The 17275-nt window shown below is 47.8% G+C and overlaps 1 protein-coding gene and 1 long non-coding RNA gene across 8 annotated transcripts in view; one reads left to right on the top strand and one right to left on the bottom strand.

The window, feature by feature from the left end:
- The window catches only part of RFX2 (regulatory factor X2), an 87081-nt gene extending 82673 nt beyond the window's left edge, over window positions 1-4408 (top strand). For 5 of the 7 annotated variants that reach the window (XM_084885515.1, XM_084885514.1, XM_084885511.1 and 2 more), the window contains 3 exons: window positions 586-794; window positions 2782-2935; window positions 3723-4253. In XM_084885515.1, the coding sequence (XP_084741641.1) occupies window positions 586-794; window positions 2782-2935; window positions 3723-3974 (615 nt within the window). In that variant the 3' untranslated portion in view covers window positions 3975-4253. The other 2 variants (XM_084885513.1, XM_084885512.1) reach the window with 1 other exon arrangement.
- A 939-nt stretch (window positions 4409-5347) lies between these two features.
- Window positions 5348-17254, bottom strand: LOC311623501. Its single transcript, XR_014795156.1, has 3 exons — window positions 17078-17254; window positions 5827-5934; window positions 5348-5462 (listed from the first exon to the last, which is right to left on the bottom strand). It is a non-coding gene; the product is annotated as an uncharacterized lncRNA (long non-coding RNA).
- Window positions 17255-17275: the final 21 nt, after the last annotated feature.

The raw sequence follows: 17275 nt of genomic DNA, 5'->3' as shown, positions 1-17275 counted from the left end.
GTCCCAGTAGGGGGTGTGCAGGAGGCAGCTGGTGGATGTTTCTCTCTCATCGATGTTTCTAGCTCTCTATCTCTCTTCTCTGTGAAAAATCAATAAAGTATATTTTTTAAAAATGAAAATAAAAATGTGCCTTCCTATTGCCACACTCATAGTTCTTTCTTTGGGCCTAGAAAAGTTCAGGCTGTCAGTAAATGGGTCCTGCTACTGTGTTTATGTCTAGTTCAAGCCCTGGGTTAACCCATTAAACACACACATATTCACAAGAGTGACTACTCAAAAATAAAACCCAAAGACATGGTATAATCAGAGCTATAGGTCCAGGAAACCTGGATTTAAGTCCTTATATGCCGGGGCAGTTGCCCTCTCTGGTCCATTGTCTCTGTCCCCATGAAGTGGGTACTAATGGTGCTTGACTGCAGTTGGAAAAGGCCACGGGTGAAGATGGGTGCATGCTCCGTCTAAGGTCAGACTTGGAGCTGGTGCTCAGGAGATGGCCGCAGTCTGGGTCCCTGAGCTCTCACTCATGGCGTTGGTATGGGGGGCTGTCACTGACTCTGTTCTGCCCCTCTGCCCTTGCACCTGCAGGAGCAAGCCTCATGGGTGTGCCAGTGCAAGGAGAGCGTGGTGCAGCGGCTGGAGCAGGACTTCAAGCTGACCCTGCAGCAGCAGAGCTCCCTGGACCAGTGGGCCAGCTGGCTCGACAACGTGGTCACGCAGGTCCTGAAGCAGCATGCGGGCAGCCCCAGCTTCCCCAAGGCCGCCCGACAGTTCCTGCTGAAATGGTCCTTTTATAGGTAAGTGCCCCTTGAACTCCCCGAGAACTCTGGGAGGGCAGGGGTGGAGGGCTCCAGAGGTTGTCCCGTCTTCAGTGGCCAAAAGCCCAAACCTATAGGCCTCATCTGGCGGACTGGATCCTAGGGTCAGGCCAGAGGCCCCTTGTGACCTAAGAGTAGGTGGCAGGTTTCCACAGACAGAAATCCTCATCGATCCTTCTGGAGAAACATAGCAGCTTGAGTCCATGTGTTTATTTCTGCTCCCCAGCAAAACCCCACAAACTGGCAGTAAAGGAAGTGGTAAAAAGGCATAAATCCCCAGAACGAGAACAGGAGAGCAGACGATGGCAGATCAATGAGTGAGGGCAAGAGTTTGGGAGGTGGTGTAAGGTGGTCAGTTAGGTCAGTGAGTCAGACCGAAAGCAACCATCAGGCTTTTAGTCCCACACACACTGCCAAATACAAGCAGGAGGCAGAAACCGGCATCAGTTCCCCTGCAGTCCATGTGTCCCTGCAGAATGGTACTGGGCAAGGGTATATTTTAAATTATATATGTAAATACATTATAGTTAAACATAATTGTATGAATATAGAAATAATTATATATTAACTAGAGGCCCAGTGCAAGAAAATCATGCAGAAACACTCAGCCTGGCCTGTACCCTCTCGGAGTCTGGGACCCCTCGCTCCTTACCGCCTGACTGTCCGCCACTGCGCTTACCAGCCATGAGCCCAGCTTCTGGCTGAGTGGTGCTCCTGCTTTGGGAGCCCACTGACCACCGGAGGGCAGCTCTATGGACATTTTATCTTTTAATCAGCATATTAAAATTTAAAGTGAGACACATTAGAATTTCCAAACATTTGAGCAAATACAATTCGAATTGGTCAGCGTGAAACCCAAAGTGTCAGGCGCCAAGGACAAGGATGAGGTGTTATGGAGAAGCAAGCAGGGTCATGATTTGATTGGCTACAGTTCCAGCAGCTGCCTTATTTGGGAACTAGTTGTGATTCCTTGTTTTAAGTTTCACTCTCGGACATTGACATGGCTTAGATTTTGGTTTGCTTACTAGGCTCAAGGCATCAGAGCACCCAAGTGTGATAACCCCTCATTTAATTACTGTAATAGTCTGTATTTTCATTGTTTTTCCCTTCCTGTCTTGCCCCTGCCTGTTTACTTTATTGCTTACAATAGTGATTAGACTTAACAGAGAGTAGATGAGCTCTGAAACGGGCATTTGAGTGTTTGTGACTACATGGCAGATGTGTTGCAGACCCGGGTTTCTTGTTGGGTGCCATGTTACTTGAGATTAGGGGTCACTTTTTATTTTTTAAAAAGAATCCAATACTAAGTATTTTTGAACAATAGTTTTATTGGCACATGGCACACACATGTAAACAAATAGGCATGGCTGTGTGCCAATAAATCTTCATTTATAAACACTGAAACGTGAATTTCAGATACTTTTCATGGGTCACAAATAATTCTTCTTTTGACTTTCCCCCCAACCATTTAAAATGTAAAAGCTATTCTTAGTGCTCAGGTTGTATAAAAACAGGTTGGTAAGCTAGGTTTGGTCTGGATTGGGCTTTAGTTTGCTAATCCCAGAGGCAAAGACACCCTGAAATTCTGTCTTGTTTTTAGGTACCTAAACCACAGACTGAGGAGGGAAGGATCCAGGGGAGGATGGGAAAGGTGGCCTGCTGTTGGGGAGCCATTAAGGCACTGAAAAGACTCCTTACCAAAGGTGGTCTCTAAGGCTTATGCCAGAGACTGTCACCTTTATGTTCTCAGTGGCCCCTTCTTAGAGCCACGGCTCCTGCTCACCTCCCATCTGCCTGTCCCCACCTGAGTCACACTGGGACATGGGGGTGGTCTGGCAACTGGCATGCCCCTTGTAGGTCTAAGAGGTCCCCAGATGACCTCAGAGCTGAAGAAAAGCCTGGTTCGCCTGCCTGGTGGGGCTCCGTGCTCCCGAAAGGTGCCTAGCCTCTGTCTGCCCGTCCCCAGCTCCATGGTGATCCGAGACCTCACCCTGCGCAGTGCTGCCAGCTTCGGCTCCTTCCACCTGATCCGCCTGCTGTATGACGAGTACATGTTCTATCTGGTGGAGCACCGTGTCGCCAAGGCAACCGGGGAGACTCCCATTGCCGTGATGGGAGAGGTGAGGGCCAGAGAAGCCTGCAGGGGTGAGGGAGTCTGCTGAGCATGACACAGTGGACAGTGGGCAGGCAAGAGCTCTCATGGTGGAGCTGCAGGCCTGGGTTCAGATCCTGTCTCCTTGGCCTACTCTTTATTCTTACTCTGGGCAGATACCCTGCCTCTGAATGAGGCCTCAAACACTGAGGTAAAATACATATAACATAGAATTTACTATTTTAACCATTTTGAAGTGAACAATTCAGTGACATTTAGTACCTCTATCTAATTCCAGAATAGTCCATCACCCAGAGAAGCCTCCTCCCCAGCCCCTGGCAACCATAAATCTGTCTCTGGATTTCCTGTCCTGGACATTTCACATGGAATCACACACTGTGTGGCCTTAGGTGTCTGGCTTCTCACACTGAGCATCATATTTTCAAGGTTTACCCATGTTGTAGGTGTCAGTGCTTTGCTCTTTTTAGTGGCTTTGCTCTTTCCACTGTGTGGATGGATGGTCAGCATTTTGTTTGTCCATTCATCTATTGATGGGCATTTGGGTTGTTTCCACCTTTTGGCTACACAGCCCCTGTCTCCTTGCTGGCCTGAGCAGTCAGCACCCCCTCAACCCTCTAGCAGCTCCCAGATGCAGCCCAGAAAGTGGCAGAGGGGACACATAGCATCATAGCTACTTCTTACGTAAGAACCTCTCACAAAGCAAAAGCCCGTTTTAACTGTGGGTGGGTGACACTGCTGACATTCACGAGGACCCACGCCGCAGAGGGCCCTGACTCTGGTCTTCTCTCTTTCAGTTCAACGACCTCGCCTCCCTGTCACTGACACTGCTGGACAAAGGTGGGTGTGTCCGTAGCTTTCCCATGAGGCTTCCTCCTGCGAATGGCCTGGTGGGAAATCAGGGTGGGTTGAGGGCCTCAGGAGCTGGCACCCAGACAGAGGATGATACCCAGGCAGCAGTAGGTGTCCCAGTGATGCCTCCGAGTAGCCCTGTCCTCTCCTGCTTGACTGTGGCACTTCATGGGCACCCACACCAGGGCCACAGCTAGGAATGAGGTGGGAGGAGGATTTGAAGGGGTAGTGGGCAGAAAGGCCCCCAGCTCTGACCTACTCCCTGCCCCCAAAGGGGTGGGAGGACCAAGCACCAAGAGAAAACCTGCCAGGAGTGTGACCCAGGCAAATGAGCATTGGTCAAGAGAAGTCACCGATGAGAAGGCCAGAAAGGACCAGGTTAACCAGACCAGAGCTGAGGTCTGTTCATGCCTGGGCGCCTCTGAGGATGTGCTTCTCTCTCCCTCCCATCACCCCCGACTCACCCCTTTCCCCCCAACACTGACCCCACAGATGACATCAGTGAGGACCGGAGCAGTGAGGCCGATGCGGATGCCCGCAGCTTGGGTGAGCCCCTGGTGAAACGGGAGCGCAGCGACCCAAACCACTCCCTGTAGGGTGTGTAGCACGGAGGCCCTTCCCCAGGCCTGCCTGGCCTCCTCGAGCTCCACAACAATCGTGCCTCTTACATGAAGTGACCTTGACTCTGACTCACAGGATCCCAGGGCATGTGCACCCTGAAAGGACATGCTCTTCCTCCCCAAGAAAACATGTTCACCACGGCCGGAGGTCACACCTGGTTCTGAGAACCTGAGTGGCTCCCGGGGGCCACCCGGACCATCTTTTCCTCCTGACTGTCTTCGTCCTCCCGTCTGCTGGGCTGTGACCTGCAGGCCACTTCCACACCCCGCCGAGCTGGAAAGACCGAGCTGGGCAGGTCAGCACCTCTGCGTTGGGCTTCTCCGTTCAGCTCAGTCCAGTTTTCACCATGATTTTTAAAACCCAGGCCGATCCCAGGAAGGAAAGGTGTCTCACAGCTGTTGGTCAGTCCCACGCTGACCTCACCCATGGAGACCCTGCTCTGGTGCCCCTGTGATGGAAAGGCGTGTGTCCGTACTGCACCCCATGGCCTCTCGTAGACAGGCTGTCCTCGGCCTCCTGTCCTGTGCTGAAGCAGGGAGGTCCCAGGGGCCCCACTTCTAGACTCCAAAGATCCACACAGCATGTCCCTAGGTGGCAGGTAGACCATGGGCCCATGTGGCTCAAAGAACAAGTCACAGAAATAGGCCTGCTGGGTCTAAGAATTTACACCAGGATTACCAGCACCAGGAAGGACTGTGGTTCTGTCCAAGGTTACACCGACATGAAGCCAACCACTGAGTCTGCAATGCACCTGATCCAAGGGGGCCAAGGGAGACAGTGTCCCAGTGGTGCATTCAGAAGCCCGCCATCCCGCCAAATCTGCACAAATAGCCATGCCTGCAGTGTGGTCCACAGACTCTTATAGAATGCCTGCCTTAGCATTGGTGATCCTGGAGAACAGTGACCCTGGGCAGGTCCCATCTTGAACTGTTTGAAGTTGAGATCTTCTCTGGGGACAAACAGATCCCAAGGACTTGGACAGCCCTGAACTTTAAACTCCCAATCTGTGTCCCAACAGCAAACACGCACTTGGTTGCTCCGTGTGAGTCCTGTCCCAAAAACAACTGCAAAGAAGAAAGACAAACCTTTAGTCTAGGAAGTGCCATCTAATGCAATGCAATAGTTTCTCTCTCTGGAAATATCTTTATACCAATAGTTTTGTGCTCCAATTGTTATTAGAACATTTCTTAATAATGTATATTGCGGTATATTTGGTCCCCAATATTTTATCTCATTCACGTCAAGCAGGAGCGCTGGGCCCACCTCGGCCCTCACCAGGTGTGCGGGGTGGTGGTGGGGGAGGAAGTGGCAAGAAAAATACTCGCTGACTGTAGAAACCCCAAGTCCATGATGACCACAATGCTGGTCTGGTCTTAGTGTTCAAGATTTAGATGAAATCAGACAGAAAGAATGTCTTTAAATACACACCTCCTCTGCTGGAAGGCACGGAAGCTCACGGTGCGTGCACTGTGATGCCTCTTTCCAGCTGGGTTCTGCCTTAGGCTCTGCTGTGTCCTTTGCAGGATTTCACAAGGACTACAAATGACAGTAAAGACACAAGTCTTCCAAGCCCGTTCTTGTTTTTCATTGCACTAAACACATTAAGCATACCCATTTGGGGGTCACAATCCACACTCCAGCCCCACCACAACCCAGTGCTGCTCCATGGAGAGTAGATGCTCCCTCCCGGCCTGCCCTGGCCTGCTCGGAACAGCAGCTGGAGCAGGAGCATGTTCTCCAAGCTTCACTTAGCACGGCCAGTCCGGGGCCAGAGGTGGCAAGAAACAATTCCTAGCACAGGATGGTCGAGGCCATTTGTAAACAGAGTAAATTTATTCAAATATTTCAGAATAAATCCACACTCCAGCCACTGAAGCAGCCCACTAGTTGTTCTCAAGGTTTATTCTGTAGAATATGGGGGGAAGGGGGACTCCAGAATCTCCTAAGAACCAGTGCTAGAGCTTGTTCCAAAATCACCAATCCCTGGGCCCCAGGCGAAGAAAGCCTGCCTCTTGGGATTGGGATGGATCTGGGAATCCATATTGTGACCACCCCTTCCCAGGGGTGTGACACGGGACCTTGAAGAAATTCTGCAGAGGACAGTGATGCCATTCCTGATAAGCCTCCCCTAAAAGCAGCTTCTCACTGCCAGGCCAGTATCCCACATGCCCCCAGGGATGCTCGGCCTTAGGCCCCAGAGCAGGCTTCTCTGTCCCAGGAAGTGGCCCTGGGTCATGGGTCCCTTCTAGAATCCTCTATGATGGAGCCTCCAGGTGACACTAAAATTGTCCATAACTTAATTGGGCTGGGACTCCAGGGTCTGTGCTTGGCTTAATGCTCTTCTGTCACTATCTTAATTCTAAATTTTGGAACAAAGGGCCTACGTTTTCATTTTCACTGAAAGGGCTCCACAACTTCCATAGCTGATCCCTCCTCTTCAGGCCCCGACTCTGCTGATTCCCTGCGAGGCTCATGAACCAGACTCGCCCCTACCCTCTGGTGATTCACAATTTCAGCTACTTAGCAGCACAGCTCTTGCACCAAACAGCAGCCCTCCCCACCCACCCCCAGCTTTCCCCTTCAGAGAAACAGGCTGGGTGTTGGGGTGGCAGGGTCCCTGGAGAAGGAGAATCAGGCCCTGCCCTTGGGGTCTGAGTGGCTGGTGAGGGATTGAACATGGGTGCCTACATGATCATTGCCCCAGGAGTCAGAGAGATGAGCAAGGGAGCCTGCTGAAGGCCCACAGGCTGTCAAGTTCCTCGGAGAGCCCACTGGGTAAGGGCTCTGGGAAGCAGGCATTGCACAGTAGAGGGAACCCATCCTACCACAAGAGACACTTTAGTCTGGTCTCCTCTTTTTGACGATCTCCCAAGGTAGGTATTGCCCGATTGTGCACATGGGAAAATCGAAGCTGCTAGCTGGAATGCAGACATGATGGCTGGAGCACCAACAGCCATTTTAGATCTTGAGGTGGATGTTATATAATAAGGATGGCAAAACAGTGTGACAGAAGGAGCCCGGGTCCCTGGTGATCATTACAGCTTTAATGGTCCCATCAGAATTCCATAAGCTACAGAAAAGGGAGTGCAGGGGGACCCATGGATGCCCCTACACACCCCACTGCAGGTGTTAACTGATCTGCTTTGCTCAAGACCATTTCCCAATTCTAGCACAGTGTATGCTCAGCAAACATTTAGTGAATGAGTGAGTGAATTAATGGAAGAAGGCGGCTTCTGGGAGAAGGTACTATTCCTGGGGATCATGGGAAGGGAGAGGAAAGGAGGAGAGAACATGGGAGGAATGATGAGGAATGGACAAAGTAAAGAGAAACTAGGGAGGACACCATCAGAATTATTAAAGGTGGACTGATTCTGGAAGGATGGATTAAACAGGAAGAAACTGGAAGCAAGGAAGTCAACTAGGTCCTTGTTAAAGTCTACAAGGGAGGCTCTAGGGTAGGGGTGTCGAACTCAATCAGAGAAGGGGCCAAAATCTAAAATCCAGCCTAAATCGCGGGCCGAATGGTTTACTGAACAGTCATAAACTGACAATGTCATAAACTGACAGCGGAGTGCAGTGATGACAGCGCGGTGCGGGCCACATTGCAAGGCCTGGCGGGCTGGATTTGGCCCGCGGGCCTTGTGTTTGACACATGTGCTCTAGGGGCTGAACTGAAGCGGGTAGGGGAAGGGAGGAAGGGGACCAAGAGGCCTGCTAGAGCCATTGCCCAAAGGAGGCCGAGTGGGTTATAAAATCATGTTTGTGACTTAGGATCAGTTTAGTTTTCTTTTTAATGGACTAAGATAGAAAAGATCAGGAGTGTCAACGTAATAAAAATAAGCATGGCTTTATAAAATATTTTAAAATATATTTTATTGATTTTTTTACAGAGAGGAAGGGAGAGGGATAGAGAGTTAGAAACATCGAGGAGAGAGAAACATCGATCAGCTGCTGAGGAGAGAGAGAAATCGATCAGCTGCCTCCTGCACACCCCCTCTGCGGATGTGCCCACAACCAAGGTACATGCCCTTGACCGGAATCAAACCTGGGACCTTTCGGTCCTCAGGCCAACGCTCTATCCACTGAGCCAAACCGGTTTCAGCGCTTTATAAAATCTTAATTTCAGTGTATACACACGCACGCACACGCGTGCGCATTGGTGGCCCATAACTGATATTCTATATATATATATAGATACATACATATATATGTGTGTGTGTGTATATATATATATATATATATATATATATATATATATATAGCCTAATGCACAAATTCATGCACAGGTGGGGTCCCTCAGCCTGGCCAGTGATGGGGCGATTAGTGCTGGCTGACCCAGGAGGTTGGATGTGGGACCGCACTGACCACCAGGGGTCAGCTCCTGTGTTGAGCATCTGCCCCTGGTGGTCAGTGTGCGTTATAGCATCACTTAAGCTTTTAGATATAGATAGATGATAGATAGATAGACAGATAGATAGATAGATAGATAGATAGATAGATAGATAGATAGATAGATAGATATCCTATATAATAAAAGTGTAATATGCAAGTAGACCAGATAGATAGATAGATAGATAGATAGATAGATAGATATCCTATATAATAAAAGTGTAATATGCAAGTAGACCAAACGGTGGAAGACGGTCCCTATGACGTGCACTGACCTCGAGGGGAAGCGCCGCTCAGTCAGAAGCCAGGCTCACGGCTGACAAGCCCAGCGGTGGTGGCAGGAGCCTTTCCTGTCTTGGCTGCAGGTGGGTGGTAAGGAGCGAGGGGTCCCAGACTGTGAAAAGGATGTCCACCTACTGGCTTAGGCCCGATCCCCAGAGAGAACAAACCCAAGCTGGCAGACAGACATCCCTCCGAGGGGTCCCGGACTGCAAGAGGGCATAGACCAGGCTGAGGGACACCATCTCCACCCCAGTGCATGAATCTCGTACACCGGGCCTCTAGTACTGTATGTATGTATGTAATTGGACTAAAATGTATTGAATATTCATATGTATCCAAAGGCACAATGCTGGAGAGTAGTTCTCACCCTATTTTGAGGTCATGGGTCCCTTTTAGAATCCTCTATGATGGACAATTGCTGGGTTTTGCTGTCCAGCCTCTGTTTCACCTTCTTTGGGGATGACCTTTCTCCCATAGTTTTAAACACCATTTCTATGTGGGTTCTCTCACAGCCTGGGAACAGGCTTGTCGCGTGTGGAGAGCAGCAAGGAGGCCACTGTGGCTGGCACCGGTGACTGATGGGACAGGAAGGGTAAATGGGGGGAGATAAGGAAGGCTGCCTATCGTGGCAGGGACTTGGGGTTTCATTTCAGGCTGGTGGCCCATAAGTGAGAGGGCCATAACTACAAAATGGATTGAGAAGTCCCCTCCCTTAGCCCCCATATATACAACTGCCCACTGGATGCCCCCACTGGCATCAAGATATCTCAAATGGCATCTCACCAGCAGCTGGGCACCTAGAGGCACTCAATCAACATCGGATAGAGGCTTGAACTGGATAGAGGAGGGACCCTAGGCTGAGCAGAGATTGATAAATGCCTTGTGGTGCTGGGCCCATGCGACACTTTCTGCTTGGATTTTGACCAGGGAGTTGGATGACTAAGACTGAAAGCAACTGAATTTGGGTCATCCTCAGGAGGTGCCCCTCCAATACAGCTAAACCATTCCCAACCCAAGACCTGCTGTAACTGCCCAGTGTTTTCTCCTCTTTGATCTTATCAGCATCCTCTTAACTTTCAAGCAAATTCCCCCTTTGTTTACATTTGGCCAGAGTTGGTTTATGGGGTTTGCAACCAGTCTCCAAAGCAAGACACCTTAGTACCCATGAGTTTTTTGGTGTGCTTTTTAAATCCTCATTCTAGGATATTTGTTGTTGTTTTCATTGATTTTAGAGAGAAAGGAAGTTAGAGAAAAACATGGATGGGTTACCTCCCACCAGTGACCAAACCGACAGCTTAGGTATGTGCCCTGACTGGGAATCGAACCTACAACCAACTAAGCCACCCAGCCAGTGCCCCTATGAGTTTTGCAGGTAGGTTCAGTAGGGATCTCAGACCTCTGAAGCCCTCCAGGATCTGGAGCCCCTGTTTCTGAGGTGGCATATGTGTACTGACGACAGCATAAGCCTCAGAGCAGCCAGGCACAGTGCAACCAAAACATGCTCTACCTCTGCTGGTGCTGCCAGCGCCTACTGACCTGGTTCCCAAGTGATGTTAGACCCCAACAGGTGCAGAGCCTTGAGTCCCCACAAGTTTACTTAGAAAGGCCGGGTAGCTCAGTTGGTTAGATTGTTGTCCCAATGCAATGCATCAAGGTTACTAAGGTGTCATTCCTAGTCAGGGCACATACAGAATCAACCCAGGAATGCATAAATAAGTGGAACAACAAATCAGTGTTCCTCTTTCTTGCTCTTGCTCTCTTCCTTCCTCTCTCTAAAATCAATTTTTAAAGTATTTTTTTTTTAAAAAAAGGGAAAGCGCAGCCAGCCTTGCTCAGTGATTGAGCACTGACCTATGAACCAAGAGGTCATGGTTTGATTCCCAGGGCATATGCCTGGGTTGCAGTCTCCATACCCAGTAGAGAGCGTGCAGGAGGCAGCTGATCAATGATTCTTTCTCATTATTGATGTTTCAGTCTCTCCCTCTCCCTTCCTCTTTGAAATCAATAAAAATATATTTTAAAAATAAAATAAAGAAGGAATTGCTTTTTTCCTGGGGTCATTTTTAATTACAGTGGTGCCTCACACAACGAACTTAATTCGTTCCAGGAGCAAGTTTGTTATGCGAAAAGTTCGTTATGTGAAACGCGTTTTCCCATAACAATACATGTTAAAAAAAATAATTCGTTCTGTAGCATAAAATATGCTAAGATGACATAAAAAAAGATAAATTTTTTGTTATTATTTTTATTTAGATACATCTAAAAACATAATTTTTAAAAAAAAAACACACATTTTTTTAATTTTAAGACAGACTAAGTAGAGTCTACCGAATCTTGCACATCTTCATCCATTTTCTGCTTTTTGGCCGATGGTTTCATGAAAAACCTGTCCAAAGTCGTTTGTTTTTCTCTTTTCTCCAACATCTGCCGGAAATAACGGACAAGAGTATCGGAGTAAAGATCGTTGATCCTGTTTGCTTCAGCTGAATCCGGATAGTGGGCATTGGTAAACTCCTGAACTGCTTTCCATTTGACCAGGATGTTCTTGATGTCAGCAGTTGGGATTGGTTGATTGTTTGATTGTTGCTCCTCGTTATCAGATGACGCTTCCCTTTGAGCATTGTCCTGTTGCTGGACCAGAAGTGCTTGGAGCTCTTCAGTTGTCAGCTCTTCTTCGTGTTCCTCAATAAGCTCCTCTACATCCTCTTCCTCTACCTCTAATTCCAACCTTTGGGCCACTGTGATGATGTCCTTCACCACCTCTGTGTCATCAACTACTGCTTCTTCCTGGGTCCACGAAGGCACAAGCAGTCGTGGAAGCTCGGGCAAAGCGGTCGTGGAAGCTCGGGCGACTTAGTTGTGTGAAACGAAGTTCATTGTATGAATCATGAAATGAAGTTCGTTGTGTGCAGCGTTCGCTGTGCGAGGCGTTCTTTATGCGAGGCACCACTGTAATCCCAATCTTCTGCCACCCCCTAGTGGTCACTGTGAGACACAGCCTTTTCCTTCTGATCCACAGACACTGCTAGCTCAGATTTTGCCTTGAATGGGGCTTTGTTTACTAAATTGCAATACTGCCACAAGCTCTTTCCTCCCTCGGCCTCTCCTTTTCCTCAAATAATTCCTCAAATATCCCTGCTAGATATTAAATAATTACAAGGGGGAAAGTATCATCCTAGCAGATACCGTCTAGACCAGTGTTTCCCAACCTTCTCTCATGATGAGAATCACCTGGTGGAGTTGTTAAAACACAGATTCCTGAATCCCAACTAAGAAGTGCTAAACTAGAATTTTTGGGAACATATAGGTAAAATTGTATACTTAACTAGTGCTCTAACACAGATGTGCTAAACTAGAATTTTTTGGAACATATAGGTAAAATTGTATACTTAACTTAGCTTCTTAGTTGGGATTCAGGAATCTGTATTTTAACAACTCCACCAGGTGATTCTCATCATGAGAGAAGTTTGGGAAACACTGGTCTAGACCAAGTGATCTAAGTTATCAGTGAAGACACAAATCTACATCAAGTGCCTCCTAATAGGACGCCCTGAGAACACAACAATCACTCCCACATTATTCCCGCCCAAAATGCATCACCAGAATTTAATCAAGAGAAATATTAAAAACAAATTAAGGCCATTCTATAAAAAATAGGACAGTACTTGTACCAATGTCATGGTTAAGGAAAAATAAGGCTGAGGAATTAATCCCTACTGAAGGACTATGGAGAAACAATATCAACATGGATGTCATTTATGGAGGGATATGGACTGGATCCTGGAACAAAAATAAATGTTAGTGATGAAAGGATGAGATATGACCAAGGTTTGTACATTGTGAACAGTATTGCATTAATGTTAACTTCCTGGTTTTAGTCATTTCACTTACCTAAGATGTGAATGTTGGGGGATCTGGGTGAAAGCTATGTGTAATGTCGATACTATTTCTGCATTTTTGGGAAGTCTGAATTTAATTTGAAAGTGAAAACTTTCAAATGATATTTTTATTGATTTTTAGAGAAAGAAGGGAGAGGGAAAGAGAAAGAGAAACATCGATGAAAGAGCGGAATATCCATCAGCTGCCTCCTGCACCCTCCCTACCAGGATCTTAAACTCCCATCCAGGGCATGTGCCCTAACTGGGAATCGAACAGGCAACCTTTTGGTGCACAGGACAATGTCTAAACAACTGAGCTACATTGCCATGGCAAAAGTTAAACAATATTTTAATTATAAATAAAATAGAGTAAAGTAAGTATTTCCGTACCATATTTAACTGCTGCACCCAGCTTAGGTCAGGGGTTGCCCTCTGTGTCAGTGTCAGTGTCATTGGACATCCTACTGTGAGAAACTCATAGGACTGAGGGAAGACAGGGATCCGTGCTGAGCAGGAGCGGCAGCCGGATGCCTCCCCTCTGTCCCCACCTGACTCTGAGCTCCCTGATGGAGGAAACTGTATCTGATTCATCTCTGGGTCCTTGGCCTCAGTGTGGGCTGGGCACACGGCAGATACTTTTTCACAGGGCCGGCTCCCTGCCCATGATGGGAAAACAAGAACTGAATTACAGTTGTGAAGCCTTTTACCGGGAGCCCAACTATAAAAGCCGTTTTCCATCTTGGCTGTGGATAAGGAAGTTCACAGTTCTCAGAGCTCAGCCGCGCACAGGGGAACCTTGGACTTGTCTCCTAGTAAGCTAAGGAGGAAGCAGGCAGCAGAGAGGCTGGTTAGCAGCTTAAGGTAAACAGTTTGGATCCCTCCACTTCCCACTTCCAAGCCTTGTATTAGGAAAAACTCCAAATTCCTCGCTCTCGCTCCTCCCTAACTGCATTTCCTCACTCTGTTCTGGCCACACAGAGCTCCTCACTGCTCCTCCAGCTCACCAATCAGTGTGTAATCCTGGTTCCTGCCTCAGACCTTTGCAGTCACTGTTCTGTCCAGAATGCTTCTCCTACAGATCTTCCACTGAAATGGCACCCCTCAGAGATGACTTCACTGACCAACCAAACTAAAGTATCCCTTCTGTCACTCTGTCACAATACGCTGTTTTATTTTCTTTGCAGCACTGGGCACTATCTCAAATTATTTTGCTTACCTGCCTATTGTCAATCTCCCCACAGAAGAATGCAAAGTTCCGGGAAGGCAAGGTCTGTCTTATTCATCTTGGAACCCAACATGTAAAGCAGTGTCTGATGCATAGTAGGTCTGGTGGATAGATATTGCTGCATAACAAATATCCCCCAAATTTACTGGATTATAACAGCAACCATCATTTAATTTATTTCTCATGGTTTCTGTAGGTGGGAAGCAGGAAGGCATAGGCCGGGCAGTTCTCTCTCAGGGGGGTTGTGGTCTCTGTGTTTCAGCTTCCTGACAACATGGCAGCCTCAGGGCAGTTGGACTGCTTACGTGATGGCTGAAGACTTTTAAGAGCAAGTGTTCCTGGAAAGCAGGCGGAAGTTCCCGCCCCTCACGCTGTCATGTCCTAGCCTTGTCAGTTCCCTGGTGTCATTTCTACTAGACTCTGTTGATGGACCAGTAATAAGCTCATCCCCATGAAAGAGAAGGGGACAGAGACTTCACTGCTTGATGGCAAGAAGGTAAAATAATTTGGGGCCATATTTTCAAACCACCAGAGAAGGTGATGAGCAAATATTTGTTTAATAAATAAATATTGACTAAGTTAATTTCTTCAAGGAAACCAAATAAAGATATCAAAAGAAAGCCTGCGGGGCATGATGTTGGCAGCCACAGACACTGCGATGAAAACTGTATAACCAGTGGAAATTCAGTTGGCCTACTGAAAACCACAACTGGATTATATTTACCAAGTGATGACATGTTTCTGGGAGTTTCCCAAAGTGTGGGATGAATGTAGAGTATGAAATGACTTTAGGAGACATGTAGACATGGCATTAAATGACACCAAATCACATGGATTATATAGCTACCCCACTTTCGATGGTATGTCACGCCTTCCCATCATGTCAAGGAGAAAGTTCAGGTAAGTGATAATATGCCTTTAATCCCCCTCTAATACTTTGCTAATCTCTTTACCTCAAAGAAAAAGCAGGCTCAGCACCTTGGCAGGCAACAGTAGCCACCCAAAATTTTAAAACCTCATTTTGTTTACCTATTTATTTTTTTAACATTTTAAAAATATGTTTTTATTTATTTATTTACTTATTTTTAAGAGAGGAAGGAATAAGGGAAAACATCCATCTGCCACTTCCTGTAAGCCCCGTACTGGGGATCAAGCCCACAACCAGGACATTTGCCCTGACTGGGAATCCAACCTGTGACCTTTCCATGCATGGGACAGCACTCAACCAAGCCACACCAGCCAGGACCCTGTTTATTTTTACAGTCATCTCTATTCATGGCTGGAAGTTTTCTATTTTAAATGGTGATATACAGTATCTATTTAACATAACTTTAAACCAATAAAAAGTCAAGGAAAGAATTGAGATCAGGGCCAATCTGGGCCTTCCTGCTGCTGGCCAGGGCCTTCCTTCCTGGTGGTCAGCGCATGTCATAGCGAGCTACTGAACTCCCAGTCTCCCAATCGAACTCCCACTCCTGATTGAACAACTGCCAGAGGAGACAATTTGCATATTAGGCTTTTATTATATAGGATATGGCTATTTTAAAATAAAACTGTTTATGGACACTCCAATTTACATTTCATACAATTTTCACATGTTATAAGATATTACTCTTCTGTCTTTCTCCAACAATTAGAAATGTAACAGTATTCTTAGCTCACAAGCTAGACGACCTCCTCCTTTAGATCCCCCTGGAGAAGGAGTGAAACTGGGATTCAAACCTAGACAAGTCATAGGACACAAAGTCCCAAGAAGAGAGAAAAAAAAAATCAAAGATCCTGAGGTTGAAAGGAGTCTAGTGTGCTCCAAGGATGGAAAGACCCCTGTGGCTGAACTGCAATAAGTAAGGGGGAGCCTGAGAGCAAAGCACAGGGGCCTGTGTAAGTCTGAATAAGACGTTTAGAGTCAATTCCAAGTTCAGCAAAAGCCCTTTGGAAGCATTACGGAAAGATGTGCCCTTGATCCAATTTATATATATATATATATATATATATATATATATATATATATATATATATATAAATTGATTTTTTTACAGAGAGGGAGAGGGATAGAGAGTCAGAAACATCGATAAGAGGGAAACACCGACCAGCTGCCTTCTGCCCGCCCCGTCCCCCCCAACTGAGGATGTGCCCGCAACCAAGGTACATGCCCTTGACTGGAATCGAACCTGGGACCTTTCAGTCCACAAGCCGACGCTCTATCCACTGAGCCAAACCGGTTTCGGCCCAATTTATATTTTTAAAAGATTCCTGTGCATGCTGCTGTGTGCAGAACAGAGCCTGGAGCTCCAGAAGAATGAAAGGAAGGAAAGCAGAGAGAGAGGACGCTGTCCAGCCTTTCAGGAAAAAAAAAGGAGGATGGTCTGGCCTGGGGTGCTGACAGCCAAGCTGATGAGAACAGGTGGGTCTGGGCTAGACTTTGGTGAGGCAGAACCCACAGGGTGTTCTGAGAGGTTCATAGCAGGTGAATCTAGAATGAGGCCCGTTCTAGATTCTTACATCAGCCTGTGGGGTTGATCAGCCCATTTACGATGAAACTCCAGGCCCCGGTCCTTCCATTCATGACATCGAGGTGTAGCCATCCTGGAGCTCCCATTCTATTGGCCCAGAGAGATCAAGTCCCTTCGCGCTGGGTCCCCCAGCCAACACCTGTGTCCCCCACGGACACCCCCACCTTTGGCCAGTTATGTTTAACCTCTGATTTCTGCATGCTCACCCCAACTCCTCCCCAAGAAAGCATTTGCCCAATGGACTTGCCCCTTAGAAGGGGAAACTAAAGCCTGAAGTGACAGGGAGCCAAAAACCCCTAGCAGGCCACCCCCTCTGGCCTCTGACCTGTGCGTGTGGAAAGCCCCCCTGCCCCTGTCCGCAGACACACACATTCCCCTCCCCCAGGATTTACCTAGAAGAAGATTTCCATCGCGGCGCTCTGGGTGGCTCACTCTCCCACCACTGGGATCCCCTGGAAAACAAGCAGTAAACTGGGGCGTCAAGACCCAGCGCCAGGCGCGCCCCCTTACTGAACGTGTATTCTCCCAGGTCCCGAACGCTCGCGTGGCGCACTGCGCATGCGCCCGGCCCTGGCCACGCCCCCTCGGTC

This window comes from Pipistrellus hanaki (genome assembly GCF_964339955.1).
Source record: "Pipistrellus hanaki genome assembly, chromosome: 5".
In the NCBI taxonomy this organism is placed as follows: Eukaryota; Metazoa; Chordata; class Mammalia; order Chiroptera; family Vespertilionidae; genus Pipistrellus; species Pipistrellus hanaki.
This window is presented reverse-complemented; position numbering and strand designations above follow the sequence as displayed.